This window comes from Tamandua tetradactyla, chromosome 13 (genome assembly GCF_023851605.1).
Source record: "Tamandua tetradactyla isolate mTamTet1 chromosome 13, mTamTet1.pri, whole genome shotgun sequence".
In the NCBI taxonomy this organism is placed as follows: domain Eukaryota; kingdom Metazoa; phylum Chordata; class Mammalia; order Pilosa; family Myrmecophagidae; genus Tamandua; species Tamandua tetradactyla.
In genome coordinates, this window is record NC_135339.1 from 66,475,581 (window position 1) to 66,493,091 (window position 17,511).

The 17,511-nt window shown below is 38.6% G+C and overlaps 1 protein-coding gene across 2 annotated transcripts in view; it reads left to right on the forward strand.

Annotated features, from left to right (window-relative positions):
• Positions 1-75: 75 nt before the first annotated feature.
• The window catches only part of CFAP58 (cilia and flagella associated protein 58), a 134,787-nt gene continuing 117,351 nt past the window's right edge, over positions 76-17,511 (forward strand). For both annotated transcript variants that reach the window (XM_077125957.1, XM_077125958.1), the window contains exons 1-6: positions 76-246; positions 4,094-4,375; positions 6,999-7,147; positions 9,962-10,118; positions 11,003-11,197; positions 16,239-16,376. In XM_077125957.1, coding sequence (XP_076982072.1) covers positions 238-246; positions 4,094-4,375; positions 6,999-7,147; positions 9,962-10,118; positions 11,003-11,197; positions 16,239-16,376 — 930 coding nt within the window. In that variant the 5' untranslated portion in view covers positions 76-237. The remainder of the gene's footprint in view (positions 247-4,093; positions 4,376-6,998; positions 7,148-9,961; positions 10,119-11,002; positions 11,198-16,238; positions 16,377-17,511) is intronic.

The window sequence follows — 17,511 nt, forward strand, 5'->3', positions numbered from 1 at the left end:
GGTGGGGCCTCAGAGGCTCCGCCCCTTTCGAACTTCAGCGAGCGCCCAAGGGGGCGTGGCAGTTGCCAGGCAACAGGAGGACGCGCCGAGCGCCGGGTTTCGGCCCTGAGTAGCGGATAGAGATAACGTGGCGCGGTTTTAGACGCTGGGGACTGTGCACAGCCCCTTTCCCAGACTCCGGCCCAGTTTCTGCGATCTCTACAGCAGCCTCTGAGGCCGCCTCCAGAGAGCGTCAGGATGGCTGAGGTCAGGAGTCAGCGCCCTCTCCCTGTCGCCTCTCGCTCGAACCCTCCCCATTGTCCCCTCTCCTACTATCGACCCATCCTCAATTACACCCACTATTTCCGATATTCCCTCATCAATATCCCATTCTCCCTCGCAGCCTCACCCCCCCCCCCCTTTCACAACCGACTCTGACCCGCATTACCTCCTGTCCCTCCTTTAATTTGGTGGATTTACTCCCCGCCCCACCCCCACCATCCACTACTGAACTGGTGCTGTGCTAACCGCGGTGTGAAATTCATGAATTCGCAGATCCACAGATGACATGCACCCATCCCTAGACTTTGAGCCACTAGGTGAAAACACAAGTGAGGTGCTCACAGAAATACTAGAGACAGCTAACTTGACGGAAGAAGACCTCATAGATACTACTGTCACCCCCATTTACTGCCCCTGTCCACCCTGTTATCTGATCACTTCTGTAACACAGTTTCATAAAGCCTTTCAGTCCACCACCACTATCCGTTCATTTATTGACCCCTGCGTTATCTTGTAGCCTCTATTCACTACCTCATATTATAGTACACCTCATCTTCAGCCTCACTGATGAGGGATCATTTCTGCAACGCTTCAGTGACCTCCTGCCTGCCCATTCTAACCCTGACACCCTTAGGTCCTTGTTCACTTGCCATTCATAGTGTGATCCACCTCTATCCTTCTGCACTCATAAGACCCTACTGAAGTCCTTCATCACTCCATCAGAGCCCTCCAACATCTGACCCATCATGGTTAGTTCAGGACCAGTTAATTTGTGAGGCCCAGGGCAAAATTAAAACATGAGGCCCCTTGTTTAAAAATATTAAGACAGCAGAACATTAAACAAAGGATGGGGCCCTTCCGAGCTCGGTGCTCTGTGGGCCTTATCAGGCCACACACCTGTGAAGATGGTCTTAGTCCCAGCTTCTCTCATGGTCATGCCTCCAACCCTATTCCAGTTCCTCCTATTGTCTCCTCTAAGCCACTCACATTCCCTCATCATTCCATCTCCTCCATCTCTAGTCTTCCTTTATAGACTCCTTCTTCCCATGGTCAACAACTCCCTCCTTTGCTACTGTCCGGTCTCTTCTATACCCTCCATCTTCTGCACGCCTTTGGGTTCCATCACTCTCATCTCACATCCATGCTCCCATGGCCTCTTTACTTCTCCTGATTAACCACACAAATTCTCATATCTTTTCTTCCCATTTCCTGTTCTTGTTCCTCCTAGATCTCCTTCATATTTTCTTTTATTTGTTTTGGATATTTCCTCCTTCGCTCCCCCACTAGATATCTTGGTTTAGTCCACTCTTCTTCATTCTCCACGTATAAGCCCAAAATAACAATACTACAGAATTTATTATTCCTTTTCATGATCTCCTCTCATTTCTTTCTTTCTTTTTGCTTGACCTCAACCAAGTTTCCCTTTCCTCTGCTTTCACAGTTATCCATTTCCACTCTGGCCTCAGCTTTTAATGCAGCTCTCTTTTCCTTTTCCTTCTTCCCACTACTTGTTATTCCCAGCACCTAAAACAGTGCTTGGTGTATATTAAGCACTCAACAGATAGGAGTTGAATGAAGAGTAACACAGTTCTTTTCTGATCAACTGATGTTGTAGCCATGCTCTTGAACATCATGAGCATGTTCAAGATGTTCATTATATGCCACAGTGGGGTAGATACTATTTATTGGTCACAGATTGATTCTTTTTGCTTTGCTCTTAGTAGTAATATTTTTAATGTCAATGTGTACAAATCTCTTTCTTTCATAAAAGTTTCTTTAGAACTTTTTGTCTTTGATGTTTTCTATTCCTGTCATAAGTGCCAAGTACACAGGGAAAACCTGTTCTGCAAACAAATCATTAGGCTGGTGATGAAGTGTTGACATTAATACCATTTACAGGGATGGAACTGAGAACATTGCCATGATAAATTTGTGTGTATGTTCATGTTTAGCATCAACAAGTGGAAAGTACGGAGCAGCAGCCGCACCATATTTCCTTAATATGATTTTTCCTCCTTTGTGGAATTGCTACATTGAGGTCTTTGTAATAATCTGCTTTAAGTTAGGAAGAAAAATCTCTGTTGAGTTTAAAATTAGTCTTAAAGTTGTTATGTGAAATAATATAGGTATGCTTGTGACTCCACATCTATTTTGGGGATAATCTCCAAAGACTGTGCTTTGCTTGTGCGCCATCTTTAGAGATTTAATTAATAGTTCAAGTGTTTGTGAAAAGCAAAAATATGTAGATTTTCTCCATATTGGGCAAGACAAGCTTGTCAAAGCAGATTGTAAATTAGACTCTTTACCCAAGATCTTCAAAGTGGATCAGGATTTTACTTTATTGTTGAGTTTGGAGATGGTCTCAGTTGGTTTCTTTGATTAGCAATAATTTTGATGCCAAAATCCTTTTTTGTGTGTTGAATATCAAAGCGTAATAGTGCAATCATAAATAAGGCCTTGCCAACCTTATCAGTCCTTTGTTAAAAAAATTTCGAAAGGGGCGATGCAAAATTCTCACCTGCCATGACAGAGACCTGGGTTCAATTCCTAGAGCCTGCCCATGTCAAAAAAAAAAAAAAAAAAAAAAAAAAAACTCGAATGGCTCTGTTGACTATAGAATAATACACTCCATATTCCTTAGAATGCTGTTTAAGTCCTCCACGCGTGCTGGATACCTGCTCAAGCTTGGCCCTCTTCGGGGACTGCCTTTTGTTCTCATATATACCTATGAAAATTCCATCTTCCTTCTGGGCCTACTCAGATGCCACCTCCTTTATGAAATGTACTTTAATTCTTGCAGCTGGGAATAATTGCCTTTTCCTATGGGTTTCCACAGAACTTTGAATCCATTTTATGGCAGGCCTCAAATTCTATATTTCCATTATCTGCATACATATCCCGTTTGCTATTAAAGTATAAATTCCCTGTGGGATGACTTTTTCCTTACCTTGTTATCTTCTACAGGCTTTATCACAGAACTGACGTATAACAAGTATTCAATAAATGTTTGCTGAATGAATGAATGAATATATTAACCATACGTATTCTTTTTTATTATTGTGCTATATATAAAAAGAACTAGGGTAATAAAAATTCCTATATCATTAACTCCAGGGTTCTCATCTAAGTCATAGCCAGACTTGCTTTAGTTACATTTATATGTCTGGGCTTATATTTCAAAATAATCTGTTGCTCAGCTAAGGATGGAAAAGCCCCATGAGCTTTGCACAGGGGGGGGGGGTGTTTAATATACTTGTGGGGATGGCTTAGTCTATTTTTTTTTTTAAGGAATAAAAATGATGGAGTTCAAAGTAGGAGAACATTTCATTTTTCAGGTGGATTTCACTGTGTGAATGTGTGATTTCATGTATCCATGCAGAGATCTCCCTATGTTTGGTCTCGCCATTTCATGGCTACCTTCTGTAGTTCTGGTGAAAGTAGGAAGCAGGATGAAATGAAAAATGACCACAGCCTAGAATAATCATAACAGTTACCAAAATTCATTGGGCACCTACTGTTTGCCAGGCTCTTGGCTAAGTACCTAATATGAATTGTCCCATTTAATCTAGTCCTTGACAATCCTATGTGGTAGGAAATACTATATATTTATAAATAAAATTATATATTTAATACAAATATTAAAAATTATTATTCATTAGTTATTAATGCATCAGGAGATGAACAAGGAGGCTTCTCTACCAGTCGTAATTTCTGCTTGTCTGTGGCTTTTATTTTGATTGTATGAAGGTCTTTCATTACATTCATAATGCTTTTTTAATCATAATGGTGTAAATACTGTAAGACCAATGTCCCATCCCGCTCTCTCGTACAGGAAAAGTCTGAAAAATTAATTCTGGAAGAAACTGCATTTGAAGAAATCGAAAGGGATTTTCAGGAGGTTCTTAGTGAACTTTCAGGAGACAAAAGTCTGGAGAAATTTAGGATTGAATATGAGAAGCTTCATGCTGTAATGAAAAAGTCTTATGACAATGAGAAGCGTCTGATGGCCAAGTGCAGAGAGCTAAATGCAGAGATTGTGGTTAATTCTGCAAAGGTCGCCACTGCCCTGAAGCTCTCTCAGGATGATCAGACCACCATCGCGTCCCTGAAGAAGGTCAGTGACCCTCTAGGAACGAAACCCAGGAAGAGCTGTCATAAGTGCTTCTTTAATTTAAAACATCGGACTTTCATTATATTGGCAGCTCTAGGCTGGTAGTGAATGAATTATTAAGTAAAAATTTACGTGGTTTATAGATTCATTAAGCTTAGGGTATAATGTTCATTTCCAAAGAAAATAAGCAGGCTGGGTGAATTTCATTATGTGGAAAATAATGAAGAACCTTACTGGCTTGGCTGCTAGGAAATAAAATACAATGGGTTAGCAAAAAGAATTAAAGCTAAGTAAATGCAATATTAGGAATCTCAAGATATCTTGTTTGATGCAAGATGAGTAATTCAATATCTCATGATGATAGTTACTAAAGATATTTTCCTTTCTCTACTTTTCCGAATATTTTAGGTAAGATTATTTTGAGAATTCTCAGATAGTAATTTTGACAATGTTCCTTTCTAGTAACCTCTTTTCCCCTTGATCCTCCTAATTCCTCATAATGGGAGAAAGGGGATTGAGTCTGGGAGGATATTGGGGAATTATGGCTTTGACTTACACTTTTGTTTTAAACCCTCAAGTGTGCTGTATTATTTTGAAGGTAGAACTGATAAATGTTCCTCGTTAATCTCAAGGTGACAAAAGGTTGAGATATTTTAATTTATAATTAAAACCCTAAATTTGAGATAATTTACAAACTTTTAAGATAATTCTCTTGATGTCATACAATTAGATGTTACCCGATTCAAATTAATTTCCAAGACCAAATATGGCTTATCTGATTTCTTAAAAACTACTTTTTTTTTAGCGCCAAGTTTTCTCCCTATTGTCCTTTTCTTCTGCTCCTTGTACAAAAAACAATATAAAGATTTTAATTCATTTTATGATGGGAAAAACACTTTTCAAAAAAGAAAACAAACCACTTTTCATTGTAAATTTTGAAACTGGAAATGAAAATCATGAATTCATGTAAAATCTAATTGCTGAAGTTAATTTGTACAAAACTTTATATAATCATTTTCATTTAAACATCCTTCATTAATTTTGTTGAACCATAGTAAATATTATTGCTACAGAAGAACATTTATCGCAAACCAGTATTTTGTTTTGAACCACTAAATTATATGCTAGGGTTACCCAAGAATCAAGTCTCTCTCTCTCTAGTATAAATAGCATGAATTTATTTAATTAAATTAAATACCATCTCCCATCCATTTTATTCCACGTGAATGTAAAAGTGGAAGACTTTCTCCTAAAGCTCATAGGTTCTTACCTGTGTGGAAGACTCATATTCTACTCGAGCAAGTTTTACAAGAAGATTAAATAAAGGTAGAAAAGTCAAGACTATTGCAACACAGCAAATGACACTTTCCTCATTTTCTGAAAGGCTGTGATTCACTTTTAAGTATTTATGTTAATATTCCACATTGTATTTCATAACATAAAGGAAACTGTCTGAGTCATTGTTTCCATTCCCTGCTATGGGCCTTGTTTTCCCCCCTCTAAATATTTGATCAGAATCCCTGGACTTGAGATTTTAGAAATGGGAATTACAAAGATTGTTGTGCGTAATTAGGTAACAGTAAGGAGTGTATTGCTAGTTGATTGTTCTCAAACTCACATTGCTATCCAGGAGCCTACTTGGGGCCTAAGGACAAAATACGTTTCTTTTATTTGAAACCTATCAGTGTCTTGAAATTTAGAGCTTGGATCTATGATCATTCCTTACATGATAAAGATTTTTTTTCTATAAAATATCTGATAAAATATCTGGACTACAGAGCACATAAATTTTCATTTTTAATTTTGCAAGTCTGTCTTAACATTTTTATTAGAAAGAATCTCCTTTATCTCTTTTTAGTTGATTGTGTAATGGAGTGTCTAGAGGGAAGTACCTGAAACTATTGAACTGTGGTCCAGTAGCCTTGATTCTTGAAGAAAATTGTATTGCTATATAACTTTTACAATATGACTGCAATTATGAAAGCCTGGTGTCTGATGTTCCCTTTATCCAGGGTATGGACAGATGAGTAGAAGATAAGGACAAAAAATAAATGAGTATTAGGGGAGAGAATAAAGGGTGAAAAAAAGTTGGGTGGATTGCAATAGTAGAGGTCAATGAGAGGGAAGAATAAGGGGTATAGGATGTATGGGTTTTTTCTTTTCATTTCTTTTTCTGGACTGATGCTAATGTTCTAAAAATGATCATGGTGATGAATACACAACTATGTGATGATATTGTGGGCCATTGATTGTATACTTTGGGTGGGCTGCATGGTGTCCATACATTAAGAAGATATCTTAATAAAACTATTTTAAAAAAGAAAATATCCCTCTAATACATACAGTATTATAGCCCTTGCAGTATGTGAGCCTTGTAGCCATACTCTACAAAAGAAAAAAATTTCTCTTTGCCATTTCCCCTCCTTAAGTCTGGTATTCAGTATTGGTTAGCTTATGTTGAGCAATTTAATAAGTCAATATAAATTTAATGAAGAATGTATAAAATATAAATAGCATGTATCCATATATGACTATTATATCATAATAGTGGTATGCTATTTGCTCGGTTTATCTTGCACCTGGGCCCAGTCTGGTTTTCCTCACTGATATCCCACGGACACTCTAGGAGATTGAAAAGGCCTGGAAGATGGTGGACTCAGCCTATGATAAGGAGCAGAAGGCAAAGGAGACGATTCTTGCGCTGAAAGAGGAAATAGTGAACCTGACCAAACTAGTTGAGCAAGGATCTGGACTATCAATGGACCAGGATAGCAAGTAGGTCCTAGCCCTCTTGACATAGGTTGAACTTGCTGTTGCAGAGGGCTCCTTCTTCAACAGAAAGCTTGGGCTTACTGGCATCTTCTTGAATATTCCCTGTGATACAAGACTCTCTTTTTCTAAAAAAGTTTTTTTTTTAATTGTGGTAATAGATACTAAACCATTTTTCAAGTATAAAGTTCAGTGACATTGTGATTACATTCACAGTGTTATGCAACCATCACCACTATTTCTAAAGTTTTTTCATTACCCCATATAAAAGCTCAGAACCTATTAAGCAATAATTTCCCTTTCCTAACTCCCTCCAGGTCCTGGTAACCTCTAATTTACTCTCTATCTCTATGAATTTGCCTATTCTAGATATTTTTATGAGCGGAATCATATATATCTGTCCTTTTGTGTCTGGCTTGTTTTACTTAGCATAATACTTTCTAGGTTCATCGATGTTGTTGCATATTTATATCAGAACTTCATTCCTTTTTACGGTAGAATAATTATTCCATTGTATGCACTACATTTTGTTCATCCATTTGTCTCCTGATGGACACACTAGGTTGTTTCCATCTTTTGGCTATTGTGAATAATGCTGCCATGATAATGGTCTTAGAAGTACCTGTCCCAGTCCCTGCTTTCAATTCTGTTGGGTAGATACCTAGGAGTGGGATTGCGAGGTCATATGGTAAGAACTCTCCTACTTCGTTGGGTTTCCAGAGATTGTTTTCTGTCCATTGCTATTTTTTTTTTTTAATACTCCCTTCCTCCATATTCCAAAACTTCTTATTTGTGATTCATCCCTTAAAGTTTCAAATTGTTGATTCAGTCTTTTAAGCATCATATATCTTTTCCTCCTACCTGTAGCCAATGCTACTGTCTTGGTTAGTGCCTCATTTTCTGCTGGCTTTGGCAGTAGCCTCCTAATTGATCTCTCTGCCTTCAAGAAGACATCTTGCCCCTTATCCTGTCCTCCATGTTGTCATCGGGTGCCTGCTTCTAAAATACAGAACTGCATGCACCCATCCACAGCACACATACTTTCAAGAGCTACCCATGTCTTCAGGATAAAGTCCAAACTCTTGAACATGTCATTCAGAGCCCTTCATAGCTCTGTCCCAGTCAGCCTCTCTAGTGTAATATGCAGCCACCCCGTGTTGCTCATGCTGTTTTCTATGCCTGGAATGCCTTTTCTTCCCTTTGTCACATGGTAAACTTCTATTCATCTTTGATTCCCATCTCAAACACCAATTTACCTTCATTACCACCAGCAACTCTGTTCCAACCTTCCCCCTTCCCCCACACCGCCACTTCAATAACCAGGCAGAAAAAGTCAGGGTGTTCTCTGTTTCCATAGGACCCAACGCCTACCTCCAGCGTGGCACTGATCACGTTGTATTGAAATTGTTTCTTGATGTACTTTTCTACCCACTAGACTGGGAACTCCTTGAAGGAAGACTCCTTTATATCTCCCCCCACCCCACCCCAGGACTCCAGTACTCTGTTGGGTAAACGAAACATTGAATCAATGAATTAGGAATAAGCATTCACAACTTTGGATATCCTTAATCAAATCTAACTGTTCTCTAGGTTGCTTGTGATTTCTAGATGTGTTTATCCAACTTTGATAGAAAAGTTTTAATGATGGATTCTATCTCCTTATTAAAGAAGTTAAACATATTCAGAGCAACTACTTAAAAGCAATATGAGACAACTGATTCAAATAGTAGGAGTTTTTAAAATTATCCAGCCCAAATTATAGCTTCAACAATGTGTTCGGGTGTGGCCTTTTCCTTTCATACTAACCTTATAATTTGAGATTTTGTTGTTGGGAAGAAGAGTTTGGATGAGATTTTGAAGGTTCCTTATTAAACATTTATGCTACATCAATGCTGTTGGTAAATAAACATTGTCAAATGACTGTTTTGAACAGTCGTTTGATGACTGTCAGTTGCAAGAGTCTGGGATGCAAATTCTCCTCTGCTTTCTTAGCTCTCAAGGGTCTGCCTTGCTGTAGACTAATTCTAGAGGTCATATCAGACACAGTTTTTTCTACTCTCAAAACACAAATTCTGCAGAAAGTCATGCTGATTCATATGTACAGGCTTTTGAAATATGGAGGTAACTGGTTTACAACTCAAATAAATTAATATTGTCACCTGCCATCCAAAAAACTGGCATCATGAATGATCTTCCACATTTTGTTCTTGGGAACATTTTATCTGAAGTTGCTTCCCTTTGGGAGAAACTAATCTGGGGTGAATGGATAGAAAACTGGCAGTGCATTTTATTTGCTTAAGTATGTGTTTCATTACAGAAGTTGTAGCTGGGATCACAGCCCTCCAGTGGATACAGTAAACAAACAATTTTCTAAATTGACATCTCCTTAGGGTTAATTACCAGAATTGACAATAGAAATATGGTCTTATTATAACAAATTTAAATAATACAGAGGAATGGAAAGTAAGGAGTAAAAATCAACCCCTCAACTGTTTCACCCTAAATTCCACTTCTCAGAGGTATCCAACTACCAATTTGGTGTTAATTTTTCTGTACTGCCTTTAACACACACACACACAGGTTCGGTATTTTCTTAAAAATAAAAAAGGAGGCATTTTATACATTTTATTATTGTAACAGCTTTTTCAAGTAACATATCACAAGCATCTCCCAGTGTCAGGCCATAAAGATAAGCCCCTTTAATGCCTAAAGAGTGTTAATTGTTGACCTGAAGTCTTTGCCTCATAAAATGAGCTTGCAGGATGATAAGGACCCCAACAGATGGCCATTTAGTCTGACTTCTGTTTTCTTCCTTTTAAGTATCCGAGATTTACTGAAGTTCAAAGAAGAAGTAACAAAGGAGCGAGACCAGCTCTTGACAGAAGTGGTGAAATTACGAGAGTCCTTAGCTCAGACCACTGAACAGCAGCAAGAAACAGAGCGATCAAGAGAAGAGGCAGAGCAGACCATCAGTCAGGTCTGATCTACTACAGAGAGCAGGATGAAGGAATATTACCTCCCCAAGGACGTTTTGTCCTTCCCTACTTTTCCTTTCTATTTGGTGCCTGTCTCAAATTTACGCCTTTATGCGACAAAGTAGCACTCACTATTATGCTTGTTTTTCTGTTTTTGTTTGTTTTCCTGCACGGGCAATTTTCTTTCTTAATTTTCCCTGTTCTAGAAATCGCTGAGGCAGGAACTCCCTGTTTACAATTCTGGCCCAAGCAGATGTGCCCAGAGGATGTGGAGGTTTGGGGGCGCTGCTGCTGGAGACGGTGGAAATGGTTCCTTTGGCTTTTGGTCCTTCACCCTTATGGGGAAGCCACGCTGCTGAATCCATCTGAGCACTTGCATATAAAGTCAGAGATCGAATTCAAACTGTAGTCATCAGGAGAAAAACACGAGACTACCTTGAGCACGAAATTTAAGAGAAAGGCCTTTCATAGAATTTGGACATCATGATAACTACTATACTGAATTGTTTAGCCACATCCAGAACGCCTGAAAAACACAATTTCATATTAAGGGGAGCAGGCTAGTGTTTACCTGGATCCAACTGATGGAGAACTAGAGGACTTCTTTCCATGTTTAACTTCCCTAGAACCCAGGCCTTGCATATCTCATCAAATTTTACACAGCCCTTTGTGGACTTGTGGGCATTTGGTGTCAAGGCCTTGAAAAATACAAAATATTCTGTGATAAGTCTGAAACCTGGGGCTCGAAGATCACACACCTATAGGGGAAACACCCCCAAAGTGCCCGCCCTTAGCATGAACGACCTAAGGGAGGGGAAGCTTGGCTGGCTGAGCCCTGCCACGGTGAGAAGTTCATCTTTCTTCCGTGCCCTTTCTGTGCCCATAGTTCCAACAAGAAATCCAGCTACGTCAGAATGAAGCTTCGCGGGAGTATCGAAAAAAGGAAAAACTAGAGAAAGAGCTCAAGCAAATTCAGACGGACATGGACACCAAGCACACAGAAATCAAGGCGCTGCAGCAGTATGTACAGAAGAGCAAAGACGAGCTGCAGCGACTGGAGCAGCAGCTGAAGGAACAGAAGGTGAGCCGGGATGGGCGCGGCTGGGCATTCTCGCGAGAGCGACAGCGAGAACGTTCGCCTTTGAGGCGCACGCGCGTTTTTTCGCACCTTGCGCTTTCACTAGAAAGGCGGAGGGTCTGTGTCTTCCCCTTGCTGTGGATGCTTTTAAGCAGCACTGGGCACTGCCTTTGGTCTTTGAATGACTCTTATGGGTAATTATGCCCTCCTTTTATCCAGTCCCAACAAGTTAGTTTCTTTGTAAGGTGTACATTTTTTCGATGTATAAAATGCGCAGAGAAAAATGTGTATATCACAAATGTACCGCCTGATGAATTTTCACCAGTTGGTAATCTGCACACCAATTAAAAAAACAAATCACCACAGGTCCTCCCTTTGTGGCTGCTTCCAGTCACTATCTCCCCCAAGGTCTCCTCATCCTGAATTCTAAGCAGAGATTAGTTTTTCCTGTGTTTTTTTTTTTTTGTACTTTATATAAATGGAGTCGTACAGGAGGCACTTGTTTGTTTCTAACTTCTTTTGCTAAATTTGTTATGTTTGTGAGATTCATTCATCTGCTGCCATGTAATTACAGACCTGTGTTGTCTGGTAGCCGCTAGCCCACGTTTAATTTTAAATTAATTATTATTATTTTTTAAGTAAAAAAATCCCATAGTTCACTTGTGCTAGGACCATTTCAAGTGCCCAATAGCTATCGTAGCTAGTGAATATCTTATTGGACAGCACAGATATATAACATTTTCAAAATGGCAGAAAGTTCTATTAAATAGAGCTCAGTGGGCCATTCACTGTCATTGCTGTATAACTCATTGCTGTGAATATTACATGGGATATTTGTAAAAGGATTAGTTTTTAAGTTTCAAGTTTAAGAAACTATACTCAGTCTTTATGCATGTTTTTAAAGAAGGTCCTATTTTTAACATTTCCCCTGTTATAAGAATTTAAAGTAATGCACACATCAATAATTCTAGCCTTCTTTCTCTTTTCTTTAAGAAGTGATTCCTGCAATTGAAAAAAGTGATTTTTTGAATATATATTCAGTCAAAAAGTTTGCTTCCCAAAGAGTTGTCAAGAAACTATATAGCATTTTTCTACTTAAAAAAAATAGATATTAGAAACACATTTGTTGGTTGCTTTATCGATTTTATATAAAGCCAGAAATCAAATGGATGATACACAAAGTTCAGTCTTCAGGAGAAAAACATGAGACTTCTTTGAGCATGAAATTTAAGAGAGAGACTTTTGATAGAATTTGGACATCATGATGAAACCATAGGGCTTTCTTTAGTAATATCCGGATTTTGTGTAAAGCACAATTTCAGTTTTAGGGTAACCAACTACATTTTATTTACTCCCTGTTGATGGGGAATTGGATGGATTCTTTCCATGTGTAACTTTTTTTTTTTTTTTACATGTAGCATATATACACAGCAAAGAAGGAGTAAAGCAATAATTTTCAAAGCACACTTCAACAAGTGGTTACAGAACAGATCATGAGCTACCATTCACCCATCTCAGATTTTTCCTTCTAGCTTCTTCAAAATACTGGAGGTTAGAAGGAATATTAATATAGTGATTCAGCATCCATAATTGTTTGTTAAATCCCATTTTCTCTGTTATACCTCCTCCTTTTCCTTTAATCCTTCTCCCAATCTATAGGGATCTTTGGGCGATGCCCATTCTGGCATTTTCATGTTGAGAAGGGGTGTCCACAATAAAGGATAGGGGGATAAAATTAATTGATACATTTGGAGAGGCTGATGCCTATGAGTTTCAGGATTTATTTGAACTAGGAACCCTCCAGGAATTATATGTTCCAAGAAGGCAAGCCTGGTGCATGTAACCTTTATATAGTCTTAGTTTGAGTCTATTCTAATTTGGTAGCTGTTGGAATGCAATATAGCAGAAATGAATGGCTTTTTAAAAGGGGAATTTAATAAGTTGCTAGTGTACAGTTTTAAGGCCAAGAAAATGTCCCAATTAAACAAGTCTATAGAAATGTCCAATCACAGGCATCCAGGGAAAGATACCTCGATTCAAGAAGGTTAATGAAATTCAGGGTTTCTCTTTCAAGTAAGAAGGCACATGATGAACACAGTCAGGGTTTCTGTCTTGGCTGGAAGGGCACATGGTGAACCCAGCATCATCTGCTAGCTTTCTCTCCTGGCTTCCTGTTTCATTATGCTCCCTGGGAGGTGTTTTCCTTCTTCATCTTCAAAGGTTGCTGGCTGGTGGACTCTGCTTCGTGGTGCTACAGCATTCTCTGCTCTCTCTGAATCTCCTTCATTCTCCAAAATGTTTCCTCTTTTATAGGACTCCAGAAACTTATCAAGACTCACCCAAATGGGTGGAAACATGTCGTCACCTAATCCAGTTTAACAACCACTCTTGTTTAAATCACCTCTCCAGGGAGATGATCTAACTACAGATTCAGACATACAGTATTGAATAGGGATTATTCTGCCTTTACGAAATGGGATTTGGATTAAAACATGGCTTTTCTAGGGGACATACATCCTTTCAAACCAGCACAGAGTCCTAGGTGTTCTTAATAGTCAACAGGAGTGATATTGATTGGAATTTAGCAAACAATAGTGATTAGCACTATGTAACTGGAGCTTGTATAAGAGTAGCTTCCAGAATAGCCTCTTGATTCTGTTTGAACTTTCTTAGCCACTGATGCCTTATTTTAGTATACATCTTTCCCCCCTTTTGGTCCAGAAGGTGCCAGGACCAGACTCATCCCTGGGAATTATATCCCATGTTGCCAACGAGACTTTTACCCTTGAATGTCATGTCCCACATAGAGGGGAGGGTGATGGTTTTCCTTGCAGAGTTGGGCTTAGAGAGAGGCCACATCTGAGCAACAAAACAGGTTTCCTAGAAGCAACTCTTAGGCTTTGTTTTAGTTAGTCTTACATTCTTTACTACAAAAATAAGTTTCATAAGGGCAAGCCTCAAAATCAAGGGCTTGGCCTATTTTGTTGGGTTGAAAGGGTTACAAGGGTTATCTGAGGTTTCCCATATGGAAAAGTTTAATAGTTCCATATTAAACTTTATATATATTTTCCACTTTGGACTCTGAAGGGACTCTACCAATACTCTTTAATTATCAGCCCACCAGAGTCTTGGATATATCCAGGTGTTACATTAAGCTATGCAGAATTACAAGGCCTCGTTCCTGTTCTGGACTCCAGGAGTCTGGGTTGTTTAAATGAGCTATCCAGAGAGATTAATTTAGACTGTGTGTTACAGAAAATTTAAGTTCTAGACATAATAAACCTCTCTGCCTTTGGTCTCATACAGTAGGTGAAGGTCTAGAGTATATACACTATCATCTTTTACTCTGCATTCTAATTTACCTTGGACCCAGCCTGATTGGCTTCATTTTAAACTCTAATTGAGGCCTGCTCTCTTTTTCAGTTACTTTAACTGTTATTGTATGCAGCTATCCTAACTTCCTGGGCTGTAGCACTCTGTATCTGGGTTTTGGGTGTCACAGAATTACTCAAAGTTCAGGGAAATACCAGCTGATATACATATAGCTCAGTGTCTCAGAATCCAGAAGTATATCTTCAACTTCCTACGACATGTGGCTACTAAAAGGGCTTACAATCTAGGCTCCCATTTTCTTGTATTTTCTGGGAGAGACCTTAGCATATTTGTTCTTTTGCTTCTGGCTTATTTGCACAACACATTGTACCCAAGGTTATTCAGTTTGTTGTGTGCCTCTTGACATTCTTCCTTTTTGTAGCTGCACCATATTCCATCATATAAATGTATCGCTTTTTGCCATTATGCTTCTCAGTCATTGTATCCTTTGGCTCCCTCTATCTATTGGGTATCATGGATAATGTCCAAAATAAACAAACCATGTCTTAACAGTATACTGATTGGTTGTACAATCAGCGACACTCTCAATTTTAGACAATTTTCATTGTTCCATATGACAAATGGCAAACACGTTACCAACTGTCAAATCAAAATTGCCCCTTATCACTTGTCCCTCCCCCTTAATTAGTAGTCCCTGGTAGTGCAGTGGTACTGTTGATGTCTTCCTGTAAACCATTGGCTGTAACATGCATTTTAGTTTCCCCTTATGTCCTTCTACTATTAACTTTTTGTCCACTATTGAACCCTTGAAATAGTTTATTTGAAACTTATTTATAATTGTAGATTTAATCAGTGGGATACATGGCACTATATATACCTCTCAATCATATTCACCTTCAGTATGACTGTTACTTATATACACGCTAATTAGTTACCATCTCCATGCTTTAACTTTAACTTTATGTATATAACTTTTGCATGCATGGAAGTTACATTTTGTAGTTAGTGCCTAACCCATCTTCTCATTTCTTTTTCTTCAAATCATTTGCTCTCCTTCTACTTCCCTCGGTATAAATCCCACCCCCACCATATAATCCTCTATTTTTATAAAGCTTTGTCTTCTCAGTACAGTCAGGGCCAGGAAGAGGAACATCTGGCTGACACTGAAAATCAGGCAGATATAAATCACTACGTTGCTGTTCCACGGTTTCGACTTAAGTTGTATTAAAGGAGAATTGGCTGTGTGATGGTGATAGTGAACAGTTCTGTTCAAGAAAATGTTGTAGGCATGTTAATGTAGGATTTGCTTCTCAATATGTAGCTTCAGAGCCCCCACAGCTGATAAAACCCATTTGAATCTCTAGCTCATTTGCAATGATTATAGCAATTGTTGCCTACTGAAGCCCACCAAATGGCAAACAGGCATTAAAATATTTATCCACCACCTGTGAACAACGCTTCCCAAGACTCTCAGAAAAAAAAATTATGCTCAGTGTGTTATACATTAGAAGGCGTCATTTTCCTCAGCCATTTAACATCCATCATATTTGAGAGCATCAGTACTTTCACCATGGAAAAAGAACAATTTCTACAAAGCCAAAATCGGTGGTTTCTGTTATCTTCCCAGGAGGTTTGCAGGGCCTCCTATATGTATATGCAGATATTGTAATCAGATTAAAAAGCTTTAACCAGCTCCTTCTGCATCTTTCAGATACTGAATGAGAGAGCTGCAAAGGAACTCGAGCAGTTTCAGATGAGAAATGCTAAACTTCAGCAAGAGAATGAACAACACAGTTTGGTTTGTGAGCAGCTGTCTCAGGAAAACCAGCAGAAGGCGTTGGAGCTCAAAGTAAACATAAAGTGATGTTTATTCTTTATCATTCCCTCCTTCATTATCTCTTACCTATTAATATAGATTTGCTATTGTAGTTTGATCCCTTGGTGGCGTAACCTGTGATAGTTTTGCTGTGTGCCTTGATATATTAGAAGCATGTTCAAACTCGGCAGCAGACAGTTTGAGAACTTCCATTCTTACTTGTAAAATAGCAAACCTGATTATAGATCATATGGTTATGCTAATGACTTCCAAAGCAAGATCAGATGTTGTCTCTTTAATTTAGCCTTGCAAGTAACCAGTTGCCTAGAGCTAGAAACCATTTACATAAGTCTGTTAAAGAATTCTGATTCTATTTTACTACTTTTATGGAGAAGGTAGAATGGGAGGGCTGGGTATGGAATGGTATAATTGATTACTTATTTCCAGGACTAGAACCATGATTTTCACTTCTGGCCAATGCGAATTTCAAGACAGGTTTCTTGTTCTTCTTGTTGCCTGCATTGAAGATGAGTTGCAAATTAAGCTTGGTTAACAGTGTAATGCTTGGGCATATAGTGTAAGCCTAGATACGGAACACAGCAACCTTATGTTTGTCTTTTAATTCTGAGCAATCTGTATTCCCTACTCTGGTTGTGTTAGAAAATGAGGCATAAAATATGTGACCTATGAAGAATAACAAGTAGATTCAAACAGTGAATCATAACATTTTTCTCCGTCACAGGCCCTTTTGAGAATCTGATAATAGCGTATGTGGGCATGCAAGTACCCACACTTACTTGCATATGTTGCATCTTGTTTTGTGTGCAGTCTCAGGGTTTGTGAAACTTTCCTGAAGTCAGATGATGGGATCTGGATTAATAACAACTGAATTAGAACATCTTAGAATTGAAACGAGTCTTAAGAAACATTTTAAGCAGCCCAGAATGGTTTGACTTGAAACCATTAAAAAATGTTAACCAAATACATTATTTATATACAAAATTCACATATTTATTATATACACAGCTCAGCATTCTTATTGGATTCAACAAGTAGATTATACCTTTAGATATTAGGTTTGCTCAGTTTTTTCATTACTTTTAGCTTTAGAGCCATGCATTTTATGTAGAGAATTAAGTTTTCCAACCTCTCTCAAGACCAAACAGAG